Raw genomic sequence first — 13,658 nt, 5'->3', positions numbered from 1 at the left:
TCTGATCTAAGATGATTTTCACGTTTTGCTTTTTGTTTCCTCGCTTATATTTGAGTTTAAATCTGGTTGATCGACATAATGAAATGTATTGTTATATTTTTTAATTGCAGAGTTATTAACGAGCGTTGCTCCTTTAATTTTTTTGTGTGTCTTGCACACACTGCTCCGCAACGGCGTTAATGGCATGTAGCTTAGCAACCACCAAGCCTCGGTCTGCCTCGCGAATTGCCCTTCGAGATGTCCAACTCGGTTTGGAAATGCATTCGTGTACCATCTCGGGGCCCTGGGTCCTAGAATCAAAAACTTCTGAAAGCATTGAGGCGTGAAGACCGCAGGGGTGAGGGGGTGAGGGCGATGGGTTGCGCCTCCAGTGTAAAGACAGCAGAGGCCGTCTCCCTGCCGCTGACCGTGGGAGATGCCCCAACACAGCCACTCGTGCAAGGAGCGCTCGCTACTGCCGACCGCCTGTTTCCTGCGGAAGAGAACCGGAGCCCAAAGGGCGAGCTCGACTTAGCGAGGGACGACGTGCAGGCAGACGAGGAGACTGGGGAACTGTACTGTCAGTCCTGGTCTCAGTTGACCCATGGGACCGCGGGCCCCAGCTCTAATGGTAAGTGCCTCTAGTAGAGTCAGATAACTAATTATTTTAGAATCAAACTTGCCCCTAGACGGAAAAAAAAAATCGGAAGTTTCCAAAACAGAGTTACGGTCAGCGCTAAAAAGTGAAAGTCAAAGCTAAATATTGTGGCTGCAGAAAACCAAAATACTACTGGAAATACTCGGTTTAATTTTGTCGTGTGTACAAAATCTTATTTTTCTGCGTGCCATCCAGCAGACTGCACCTGTAGCCATTCTGCATCTTTCACATACCAGAGCCTCTTGCCTGCTAAATTCAACTCTCCACTCACTTCCATGCTGTGTAGCCGCTGGACACAGTTGCACACAGAAGGTACTTGTTTCGCAGACTTAACTACGTCAGTTCAACATATGGGAGTTTACATGTGTTCCCTGTGACTATATAGATCTCTTTTGGTTTCTTCCTACATTTAAACAATGTGCTGGCCACTGTAAATTACTCTCGGCATTGGAGGTTAGTCGGAGAATCAGCAATATATTGTGGGCATGTGTGATAGAATAGGTTACAGAGAAACAGGTGTGGGAAAGGGATTGGTGCAGTTGGTCCTAGAACCAGTTTAGATTTGATGGGCCACATTGTGTAAATACAACATTCAATTCTGAGTCTATTCAAAATAGGAGCATAAAATGTGAGAATTACTAAGCAGGTCAAACAGTATCTATGGAGGGATAAGAGTTACCATTTCAGTCACACCTCCCAGGACTCCCAACATTTTCTCTCCTTTTTTCAGCTTTCAAGCATCTGAAGTTTTTTAAAAACTTTTTATCTTTTTTCCTAATGAGGTGACATTTCTCAAAAGCCACAGTTAGAATTAAAACAAGTGGCCATATTAAAATGGGGAGTGGGGGGCATAATTTACAATGTTTCTGATCAACCTAGGTATCTAATGTTAAATAATTTCTTCTAATAATGTGCAAGTATTTCATGCAACCTATCTAAGGCAGATATTTCCAAGAAAAGTAATTAACACTTGATACTGGATGAAGTTCACAATCCGTCTTGGATCAAAAAGACCCTGAATCAATTGCAAGTATTTTTTTCATATGGCATTCTTTCATTAATAGATTTGAGTAATTCCGTAACTATGGAGGAATGCAACAACATTAGTGAAAAGGCCATGGGAGAGGAGCAGTGTGCTTTGAAGGAGATTGATTCAGTTTCTGTAGTTCAGGAGCAATCAATCAGCAAGGTCACTATGGTTGTTCTGGAGGATGGAAGTAACCTAACATGGCCAGAAGCTACCAGAACCCCAGATTCTGAACAGCACAACACACTACTTTGTGAGGGAGATCTACTGATGAGACATGAAGGTGAGAAATATGTTCATTTTATCAACTTGGACACAAAGGGTGCTTTTTAGCTTTTTTTCTATGCGATATCCTTTATCCAAAGCTATGCTGATCCTCCACTGAAGGTTGGAGTTTTTCGAGGAGGTTACCAGGAAAGTGGATGAAGGGAAGGCAGTGGATATTGTCTACATGGACTTCAGTAAGGCCTTTGACAAAGTCCCGCACGGGAGGTTAGTTAGGAAAATTCAGTCGCTAGGTATACATGGAGAGGTGGTAAATTGGATTGGACATTGGCTCGATGGAAGAAGCCAGAGAGTGGTGGTAGAGAATTGCTTCTCTGAGTGGAGGCCTGTGACTAGTGGTGTGCCACAGGGATCAGTGCTGGGTCCATTGTTATTTGTCATCTATATCAATGATCTGGATGATAATGTGGTAAATTGGATCAGCAAGTTTGCTGATGATACAAAGATTGGAAGTGTAGTAGACAGTGAGGAAGGTTTTCAGAGCCTGCAGAGGGACTTGGACCAGCTGGAAAAATGGGCTGAAAAATGGCAGATGGATTTTAATACTGACAAGTGTGAGGTATTGCACATTGGAAGGACAAACCAATGTAGAACATACAGGGTTAATGGTAAGGCACTGAGGAGTGCAGTGGAACAGAGGCATCTGGGAATACAGATACAAAATTCCCTAAAAGTGTCGTCACAGGTAGATAGGGTCGTAAAGAGAGCTTTTGGTACATTGGCCTTTATTAATCGAAGTATTGAGTATAAGAGCTGGAATGTTATGATGAGGTTGTATAAGACATTGGTGAGGTCGAATCTGGAGTATTGTGTTCAGTTTTGGTCACTAAATTACAGGAAGGATATAAATAAGGTTGAAAGAGTGCAGAGAAGGTTTACAAGGATGTTGCCGGGACTTGAGAAACTCAGTTACAGAGAAAGGTTGAATAGGTTAGGACTTTATTCCCTGGAGCGTAGAAGAATGAGGGGAGATTTGATAGAGGTATATAAAATTATGATGGGTGTAGATAGAGTGAATGCAAGCAGGCTTTTTCCACTGAGGCAAGGGGAGAAAAAAACCAGAGGACATGGGTTAAGGGTTAGTGGGGGGAAAGTTTAAAGGGAACATTAGGGGGGGCTTCTTCACACAGAGAGTGGTGGGAGTATGGAATGAGCTGCCAGACGAGGTGGTAAATGCGGGTTCTTTTGTAACATTTAAGAATAAATTGGACAGATACATGAATGGGAGGTGTATGGAGGGATATGGTCCATGTGCAGGTCAGTGGGACTAGGCAGAAAATGCTTCAGCACAGCCAAGAAGGGCCAAAAGGCCTGTTTCTGTGCTGTAGTTTCTATGGTTCTATGGTCTGAAGATGACCATCACAGAAATGTTTCAGATATTTTCTTCTTACATGCATCATTCCTGTGGCCAGTGTTTCTCCACTGATATGATGTATATCCAGAATATCAAAGGAAGCATTATAACTAGCTCTAAGCATGTTTTCAACTATAAGCTTGGTAGTATAGTGAGCTAAGGCTTGGCTAATTACTTTCCTCTCATTTTGAACCAAGGTGATGGGTTTTTATTTTCTCCTCTTCCACGCTTGCATGTAGAATTTTTGATAACGTACTGCAATCAGCTTAGTGGAATTTGATGTTTCAAATGGAAAATCTGATTGCATTAGCCAATCAGATTCTTCCATGGAGATTCAGAGATGTTTCTTGACATATTTACCTTATCATCCAAATTCCTTGCCAGACAGTTCATTTTCTAGGGTGACCAACTGTTCCAGTTTGCCCAATGACCTCTGTCCCCCAGTTGTAATCGATAATGGCAGTGGACTGATAAAAGCTGGACTCTCCGGAAATCAGTGTCCAGCCTCCGTTTTCCCAAGTGTGGTTGGAAGGCCAAAGAACACAATAATGAATGTTTTTGGATCATCAGGAAGAGACACTTATGTTGGAGATGAAGCCCAAAGAAAACGCAGCATTCTTCACTTGATTGTAAGTGGAAAACTTGTGTATGAAAATACAGATTACATTTATTAGTTTTTCAGTGTTAGTCTACAGTGTGGAGTCCATCAAAGATTGCTTCCTAGAACAGATACAGAATCTACTCAGGGTTTGACTATTTTGAATGGGTTATGAATAGTGAGGAAGCAGTAATTACCAATCTTGTGATTAAAGATCCCCAGGTGGTGAACCTTTTTGAAAGTGCATGCTCAAATTGGTGATGATTTTCTAAATAAATATTCTCATGCATGTTGTGGTAATTTTGAGCAGAGATTATCATTGATTAATGAATAAGTAACGATAATTATGGACTTTTTTAAGGAAAAAGGACGAGCCCTGTTGGTTATTAAATGTATTCATTGTTTTGCTAATAATAAAATTGTAACAGAGACAGATTGAAATAAATGAAGCATTTTAGAAAATCTGTTCAAAATTATTAGTATTAATCTTTTAAAAAGACATTTGAAAAATAACAACATTTTATAAATGGTATTGTTATTGTACCTCATATATAACATAAGAATTGTGAATGTGGTGTTATAAGTTCTTGTGCATATTCATAAAAGATCAAGGGAGTGAAAATAAACACACTTTACTCCCAGTGAGATTTTTGTTGCTGCAATAAGGATGACAAGTATTTCAAATCCAGTTTGTATTTGAGAGCAAAACATTAGTTTCATCAGTAAGCCTACTCCTATGATTAGACTTGACCAAGTTCATCACCGAAAGCAACTTGCATGAATATTTATGGAGGCACTGAACTACATATAGTACTTACTGTAGTATCACTGAATATTCAGTTTTCACTCACAAACAACAGAAGAAAAAGTATAAGCAGAGCTAAGCCAATGCCAACTGGCTCAACCATTTACTATCCAAATACTGATAAGGTATACTAAGTTTGTGAGGTTTTCAAAATGTATCATCCAATGTTACGAATTCTCACAACCACCTAGCTGGCACCAAGCTGGTGTGAGATGTTTCCTGTGAAAACATCTCACTGCTCTCAGTTTGTAAAAAGATCATTTGTTTTTGCATTTGGCAATAAAAATGATCATCGTGATGGGGTTTAAAGAATTGAGTGGTGGCACTGCACCCTGCATGCCAACAAAATTTTTGTGCGTGCCTCCTTGTACATGTGAGCCATAGGTTCACCACCTCTGCAAGGTAGTCACCACAGTATGATAGAATCCAGATGCAGTTTGAAGATAAACATTGCAGACCAAAACTGCTGCTTCCAACTCGAATAAGGTCAATTATATTGGTATGATGCAGAACTAGGAAAATAATTTCTCCCTCTGTCCCTCTCACTATACCCCTTGCCCATCCTCTGGGTTCCCCCCCCCCACTTGTCTTTCTCCCCGGACCTCTTGTCCCATGATCCTCTCGTGTCCCTTTTGCCAATCACCTGTCCAGCTTTTGGCTCCATCCCTCCCCCTCCTGTCTTCTCCTATCATTTTGGATCTCCCCCTCCCCCTCCCACTTTCAAATCTCTTACTAACTCTTCCTTCAGTTAGTCCTGACGAAGGGTCTCGGCCCAAAATGTCGACTGTACCTCTTCCTAGAGATGCTGCCTGGCCTGCTGCGTTCACCAGCAAATTTGATGTGTGTTGTAGGAAAATAAGAGATGTGTCAGTAGATGAACAGTGTCAGATAGTCAAACAGCTGGTCATAACACTCAGCAGGAACTTGTCCCAATTAGAAAGGGGGGAATTCAATGAGAAAGAGACACAATTTATGGTTAGCAAAGGCAGTCAGGTATAATGTTATATTGAGAATTACAGTAGGTCAAACAAAGTGGCAAGGGCTGGTGGTGGGCCAGAGGACTGGGAAGTTTAGGATCCAGCAGCAAAACGCTAAAAAAAAGAAAGGGGGAAATCACTTTTTAGAGAGGAGATGCATATAGTATCAAAACAACCAGTAAGAGTTTCTATGGATGTGTAAATGGGAAGAAGATGGCTAAGGTTGGTGTGAAGGATCTCTGGAAGAGAATCTTGGTGAACTAATCACATGGAAACAAAGAACTGACAGATATATAAAAAATGATTTTTTTGCAACAACCTTCAAACAGAGAGGAACAAGGGATAAAGAACAGTATTAGAGAAACTTGCTGGTATAAAGGTGGACAAATCACTGGGACCTGATGGCATGCATAGAAGAGTTTCTAAAGCTGTGACTGCAGAGATAGTGGAGCCATTGGTTGAACATTTTCAGTTCACTAAATGTGAATATGTACTAGAAGATTAGACAACAACAAACGCAAATCCCTTATTCAAAAAGGGAAGGAGACAAAAAGAAAGAAAGTTTAGGCCAGTTAATTTAAAATCAATGGCTGACAAGGGGTTAGAATCAACAATCAAAGAACAATTAACTAATCATTTAGGAAAACTATATAATTAAGCCTAATTTCATTAGGTTTAATGAAATATAAATCATGCATGACGAAATAACTTCTATTCCTTGAAGATGTAATGGGGAAGCTGATAGTGGATGTAATGTATTTAGATTTCCAAAAGGCATTTGCCAAAGTGCCACACTTTGCTGGTGCATAAATTAAGATCCAAAGATAATGGGAAAAAACGTGTTAGCAGGGATAGAAAGGGGAGAATTAAAATAAATGGCTTCTTTTCAGGCTAGAGGGCTATAACTTGTGGAGTACCCCAGACATTGGTCTTTGGCCTGCAATTATTTATAATTTACACTAATGACGCAGAGAAGGGAACAATATGCAAGGTTTCCAAGGTTGTCAATGATATACTAGATTGAAGGCCATATTCTAATAAGCACATGATGTCTCTGCAATGAAATACATACTGAACGATTGGAGAGGACACCTGATAAATAGAGTTTAATATGTGAAGGGTGAGGACATGTACTTCAGTAAGAGAAATCAAAAGCCAGGTTATTATCTACATGGAGAGTCCCATGGATTGAAGTTCCAAGGGCTCTCAGAGTTATAATGTATGAATCACAAAATTTAAAGGAAAAGAATCACCATGTACAGTAGTTAACAAGGCAAAGGACATGTTATCCTTTATTTCAAAGGGATTGGAGTTTAAGGATAGGGAGGTTTTGTTACCATTGTGCAGGGCCTCATGTGGAATACCACACTAAGTTTTGACCACCTTAACTATAAAATGATATAAAAGCACTGGAGGCTGTTCAAAGGCTAATTATTAGGATGAGATTTGTCCTATCAGGAAAGGTTAGATAATTGGGGTTTAGATGAATGGGGAATGATCTTATTTAAATATACAGTACATGATGTTAAGGGGGCTTGCCAAGGTAGTTGTTGAGTTTTTCCCATGAGTGCAAGTTCTTGAACAAGGGAATGTGGCTACAAAATAAGGCCCCTGTTATTTAAAGTTGAGATGCATAGAAATTTCTCTCAGAGAGTATGAACCTCTCCAAATCTCTGCTCCTGGAGGTGGTGGAAGCCAGATCATTAGATATTTAAAGTGGAGATGGACTATGTGAAAGATTAAACACTGGCACAGAGAAGTCCATCAGTTTTGATCATCCATGACCATACTAAATGGTGGAGTGAGCTTGAAGGGCTGAGTGGCCTACTCCTGCTCCTGTTTCCCTGTATGTTTGATTCTGGACACAACTTTAAGAAAGACATAAAGGCCCAAGGGGCAGTATAGAAAAAGTTTAACATAATTTCAGGGGTGTGAAATTTTAGTTACCAAGATAACCAAGAGAAGTGGTTATGCTTCTTGGAACAAAGTAGGTTTACAAAATCTTGCTAGTTCAAATACAGAGAAACTATTTCCATTATCAGGGGCTAAATTGCCAGAGGATACAGGCTCTAAACCCTTGGTGCGAGATCTAGTGATGAACTGAAAAAACATTTACACAATGTGTTGTCTGAATTGCTGTGCAAATGGTTTGTGTAGACTTGCGCCAAGTGAGAATTTCCCAAACTATAACATTTCAATAAAGCTTAATCTATGGGGATGAGGCAGTGATGGTTGGAGGGTGAAAGTGATGAGGCTTGACTATTCACCTCCTATAATTCTCAACATGTAAAATTAAAAGTGTATCAAAAATATTAAATTCACTAGTAAAGTACGATCAATTGACGTGCTGGCCTGTTGCTGTGGGGGATTGTATACCAGTGCTGGTGGTGGATGTCTGTTCAAATGTTTGACTGTGTTTGAAGTATCCAATTCAGCATGGACTGATTACACGTTGGACAGAAATGGAAGCACTCTGGAAGCACACGTTTGAGAACGAACTGCGTATTGACGTTCAAGAACACCCAATTGTTATGACAGAACCAACAAACAATCCGCAAAGGAACAGGGAGAAGACAAGCGAGGTAACAAACCCACAACCATTGAGATGTGCTGGGTAAAAGCATGTCACCTCTAAAGCTTTTGAAATAGATTCTTAAAAACTTGATATGAATGCTGATGTAGTGAATTTATAGGCTTTTCTTTTCCCCTCAGACCTGTAAGGAGATACAATCTAGAAAAGCTTTCTTCTTTAATACTTAACAGAGAACTTAAACACACTTGAGCAGTGAAATTAGGTTCCAATAGAATATAATCCATAAGACAATTTAAATAAAATTTATGAAATTTATCTCTGTGCAATAAACTGGCACATAATAAAGTATCTTTTTCTCATTTTCCATCAGACTTTCCCTTTAAGCTCCTGTCAAGCACCACCCTTAGACAATAGACAGAGAGAGAGACATTCTGCCCTTCAGTTAGATTACAGCTGATTATTACTTCATTTACATGCCTTTAGTGTCCTAACCTTTGATACCGCAAACTAATACAGATTGATTGATCTGTCATAAATCCTTTGATTGATTAATTCAACACATAAATTCTTTTGGGAAAGTAAATAACAGATTTCTAATTTTATTTTGTCTGAAAATTACTTCTTCATTTCAGACCATTCACACCCTCAGAGTCTGGAAGTATAACCTCCAAATCTGGAATCTGTTTAACTTACAGTTAACAGAAGGGTTTGTTTAATTAACATTTAAAATTTAACAACCTCATTAGAATCTCCCTCTAAATATGTTTGAAGTAGGAGAACATGCAGTCTGTTTTCATAATTTAAGTTCTCCTATCACTTCGGTGAGTCAGTGCTCTAAGTATGCTTGGGCCTCTATAAGGTTCAATACTAAATCAGAACATAGTACAAGAGCATCAGAAGTAGAAACAAGAATAGGCCATTATTGCTCCTGCCCTTGCTCCCCCATTCAATCAGGTTTTACTTATTTATTGAGAAACAACTCAGAATAGGGCCTTCCATCCCTTTGAGCCACGCTGCCTAACAATCCCCTGATTTAATCCTAGCCTAATCATGGGACAATTCATACATTAACCTACCAACCAGTACGTTTTTGACCTGTGGGAGGAAACCGGAGCACCCGGAGGAAACCCACGTGGTCACAGGGAGAATGTACAAACTCCTTATAGGCAGCAGCAGGAATTGAACCCGGGTGGTCTGTACTGTAAAGCGTTGTGTTAACCTCTACACTACCGTGCCAATCATGGCTGATTTTTCACCTAGTGCTACGTACTTTCCTATACTGACTCCATTTCCCCTGGTTCCCTTAATATCAATGAATTTATCAATCTGTGTCTTGAATAACCCCACACAGCCCTCTTGAGTGGAGAGTTCAAAAGACCTTATGGGTGAAAAAATTATTCCTCAAAACAGACAGAATAGCTAACTCCTTATATTGTAACTGCGACCCCTGATTTTAGATATCCCAGCCTGGACACTTCATCCTTGTATCTGTTGTTTCAAGCCCCATATTGCTCTTGAGGATAATTTGTCCCATTCCAGGAATCAATCAGGTGAACATTCCTTGGGTATGTAGACCAGAACCACACAGGAGGGTCAAAATGCAACCTCACCACATTTCAAATGCACTTCAACCAAGGCTATATACAACAGCACAACTACCTTTTCACTTTTTACTTCCAACCCCACTGAGATGATTCTAATATTCCACAAACACTTTGATTACTTTTCGCATCTGTTAAAGTCACATATATGCGCAGATGCAATGAAATAAATACTTGCAATATATAAGCAGCATTCGCAAGGAAAAAATGTAAGCATGTATACATTTGTACTAAAAACATATTAGAATAAAAAATATCAATTGTAGTGCAAGGTGGCCATAATGTTGCTCAACCTATGATCAGAGTTTAAAGCTATCAGTGATTGATAAGCAAGACACAAATTATTTTCTTTTTCTATGATCTTTTATTGACAGTTTTTAAAAAAATCAAACTGGTATAACTTGCTAGAGACTTCATTAGTTTTTACTATATCCATGTTGTTTAAATCCTTTTAAGTTCCTACACTCATCCTCACAACCTGTTGTATCTCCATCCTGTTATCTGTAAGTTAGAAGTTTCCTGTTCCTGCATCCAGTGTTAAAATACTTATGCAAGGCAGTACACAACACCAGTTCAAGGTGACTGTCTATTCCTATATTTGCCTCTCTTTCTCTGAAGTCTTTACTGAGATTGTAATGTATGGTATAGAAAATGCAGACAATCGCATCACTCTCAGAGTGGTGCTTTGGAGCTGATTAATTTTCCACACTAAAAGTGAGATGCTTTAGCCAACAAATTAAAAACATCGCAGTTACTTTGAGTTAATTTTAACCAGGGTCAAAACTAACAACCAGTTGTACTTGTTTTTATCTAAAACAGATTCTTTTTGAAGCATTCCAAGTTCCGTCTCTTCTTCTGGGAATCCAGGCAGTGCTGGCATTATACTCTACTGGCAAAGTTACAGGAACGGTCATTGATTCAGGTAGCATCTTCTAACTAAGCAACCTATCTTTTCTGTAACCCAACAGCGGTGGTGGAGGTGGAAATGATAGGGTCTTCTAAGAGATTCCTGGATGGATACATGGAGCTTAGAAAAATAGAGGGCTGTGGGTAACCCTCGGTAATTTCTGAGGTAAATTCTAAGGCATGTTCAGCACAGCTTTGTGGGCCGAAGGGCCTGTATTGTGCTGTAGGGTTTCTATGTTTCTATGCTAAATTTCTATAACTTTGATTTTACGATCACGTGCTGCTAGCTTCAGTCAATGGTGTAATTGTGCCCATAATCTTTTCGAGCTGTGAATTTAAACTGATCATAAAGAAGAGTGACTGAAAATATCAGATTTAACTTTATTGTTACTGATTTGATTAGTTTTCAAGATTCACACTTAATCCATAAACCATCTGTGCAAAGCTGAAATGTGTTCTGCATTTCTGAGGGAAAATGTTGTTAAAACAATGCAATGTGCCTATGTTAAATAAAATTAAGATGATGTATGGTGTGTTGGCATTCAAGAGCTGTGAGATAATGTTGCCGCTTGGAGTTTTGTGTTCATTCTTGTGTTCAGTTTTGTTTTCATTACAGAAAGGATGTGGAAGCTTTAGAGAATGGAGCTTTAGAGAGGAGATTTATCAGCATAGTGTCTAGATTAAAAAGCATGACTTATGAGAATAGGTTGAGTGTGCTAAGGCTTTTTTGAGAGGAGGTTGAGAGGTGACTTGATAGACATGTACAGATGAGAGGCATAGAACAAGTGGACAGCCAGAGACCATTTCTCAGGGCTCATACAAGGGGCCATAACTTTAAGTTGTTTGGAGGAAAGTACAGAGGAAAATGCCAGAGGCTGTTTTTCTACACAGGGTAGTAGGTGCATGAAATGCTCTGACACAGGTGGTGGTAGAGGCAGATACATTAGAGACTCTTAGCCAGGCACATTGATGAAAGAAACACGGAGGGCTATGTGGGAGGGAAGGGTTAGATTGATCTTATGTGGGTTAAAGGATCAGTTCAACATCATGGGCCGAATGGCTTGTACTGGGCTGTACAATTCTATGTTCTGTTTCCTATAATGAATAAAACAATTATTTCATAGAATATACAGATTTCCTTCTTTCCGATTGCAGGATCATCTGTGACGCAAGTGGTTCCCATTCTTGAAGGAGGTGCCTTGAATAACATCACTAAGCGTGTGTACCTGGGAGGAGAGGACCTGACAGAGTACATGATGAGATCCCTGGCTGAAAACAATAGCTGGTCCTTCACCTCCAAAGGTAAAAGTAACATACCATCATGTAACACCATTGGATAATGCTGCATGTGACAGTACCACCATTTATTTCTTAAACATAAGACTTCATCCTTGTGTATTGGTGGGTGTGATCCTCTGCCAGCTACAATCACACAATGGGTCAATGATAATAGGTCATATTATCATGATAATTAATTGTTTTGCTTCCTTTATATAAAAAAAATGGCTAAGGGAAATATTGCAACACACACAGAATGCTGGAGGAACTCAGCAGACCAGACAGCATCTATGGAAAAAAGTACAGTTGATGTTTCGGGCCGAAATGTTGACGGTACTGTTTTCCATGGATGCTGCCTGGCCTGCTGAGTTCCTCCAGCACTTTGTGTGTGTTGCTCAGATTTCCAGCATCTGCAGATTTTCTCTTGTTTGTGAAGATAAATATTGGTTTAGCTGAAGCTATTAATTTGGTACAGGATAGCTTGTTTAATTTTAATTGGAGTTTCTTGTATTACATAAAACTATACTAAATAAACAAGCCAAAAGACCCAATTTTTGTGTTTGGCTTTAATTTTCTTCTAAACGTAGGGCTTCCTCCCTCCGTACAATCTGCTATTTGTGGCTGACATTATACAGTTTATCAGCTGAATTTTGAGCTTTCCTGAAACAACATACTGTTAGAACTGGAATCCTGAAATAAAACAGAAAATACCAGAAACACTCAACTGATCTGTGAAGAGGAAAAAATTAGGGTTAATGACCTGAACAGATTGATCTGTAACATTAACTCTGTTCCCCTTTCATATTCTCAGAGGCAAAAATTACGATGTGGCATATAACTAGAGATCAAAAGGATGAGAGGAGTTGAAATCAATTACTATGATTAACCAAAATGTATCAGGCAAACTAATGGGACTGCTGGCTAACAGATCTCCTGGATCTGACCATCTATATCCCTAAGTTTTTAGAGAAGTGCTGTCCAAATGGTGGATATATTGGTTGCATTCTTCCAAAGTTTGTCACAAATGGGGAAGCTCCCAGTGAAGATGAAAGCCACAAATGGAAAGGAATGCAGAAAGCAGGCAACTATGGGTCATATTGTCCAACATCTGCCTTTGAGAAATACGGGAAGGAGTAGGAGTAGAAGAATGATAATTAGAAAATACTAACATGGTTCATACAAAGGAAGTTGGGGGTTATTGTTTTAGCACACTGCATTGTAGGTTCAATTAGCAGAAAGGATAATGGGAAAATCAGTGGGTGTGGTTCATCTGCACTTGTAAAAGGTACATACAAATCTCCTGCTCAATGTAAGGGTTCAGAGCTTTGAAGTAGTAACTAATAGAGACAGAGGATTGGTAAATTAGTGCAAAGCTGAGAGAACAGATAAACGGATAAAATTCAGGTGGATAAAGTGTAACTACTGGGGTTCCACTGGGACTAATGTTGGAGTCACAATTATACATATTCTATGTTATTTATTTAGATAAAGGAATTGGTTTATTTGGGCACCATGATAGTGCAGTTAGCAGAGCTAGTGTTTCAGTGTCAGTGATCCGGTTTCACTCCTGATCTCTGAATCTGTCTGTGTGAAGTTTGTACATTCCTGTGCAAACCATGTGAGTTTTGTAAGGATGCTATGGTTTCCTTTCACATCC

General features: G+C 39.5%; 1 protein-coding gene across 1 annotated transcript in view; it reads left to right on the top strand.

Moving 5' to 3' along the window:
* Positions 1-225: 225 nt before the first annotated feature.
* LOC134337551 (uncharacterized) overlaps positions 226-13,658 on the top strand; it is a 29,935-nt gene continuing 16,502 nt past the window's right edge. The window contains exons 1-6 of the mRNA XM_063032666.1: positions 226-610; positions 1,702-1,947; positions 3,688-3,932; positions 8,107-8,265; positions 10,637-10,739; positions 11,879-12,025. Of these exons, the coding sequence (XP_062888736.1) occupies positions 355-610; positions 1,702-1,947; positions 3,688-3,932; positions 8,107-8,265; positions 10,637-10,739; positions 11,879-12,025 (1,156 nt within the window). The 5' untranslated portion in view covers positions 226-354. The remainder of the gene's footprint in view (positions 611-1,701; positions 1,948-3,687; positions 3,933-8,106; positions 8,266-10,636; positions 10,740-11,878; positions 12,026-13,658) is intronic.

The sequence above is a fragment of the Mobula hypostoma genome, chromosome 24 (assembly GCF_963921235.1).
Source record: "Mobula hypostoma chromosome 24, sMobHyp1.1, whole genome shotgun sequence".
Taxonomy (NCBI): domain Eukaryota; kingdom Metazoa; phylum Chordata; class Chondrichthyes; order Myliobatiformes; family Myliobatidae; genus Mobula; species Mobula hypostoma.
The sequence above is the reverse complement of the archived record's forward strand: the minus strand, read 5'-3'. Positions and strand labels throughout refer to the sequence as shown.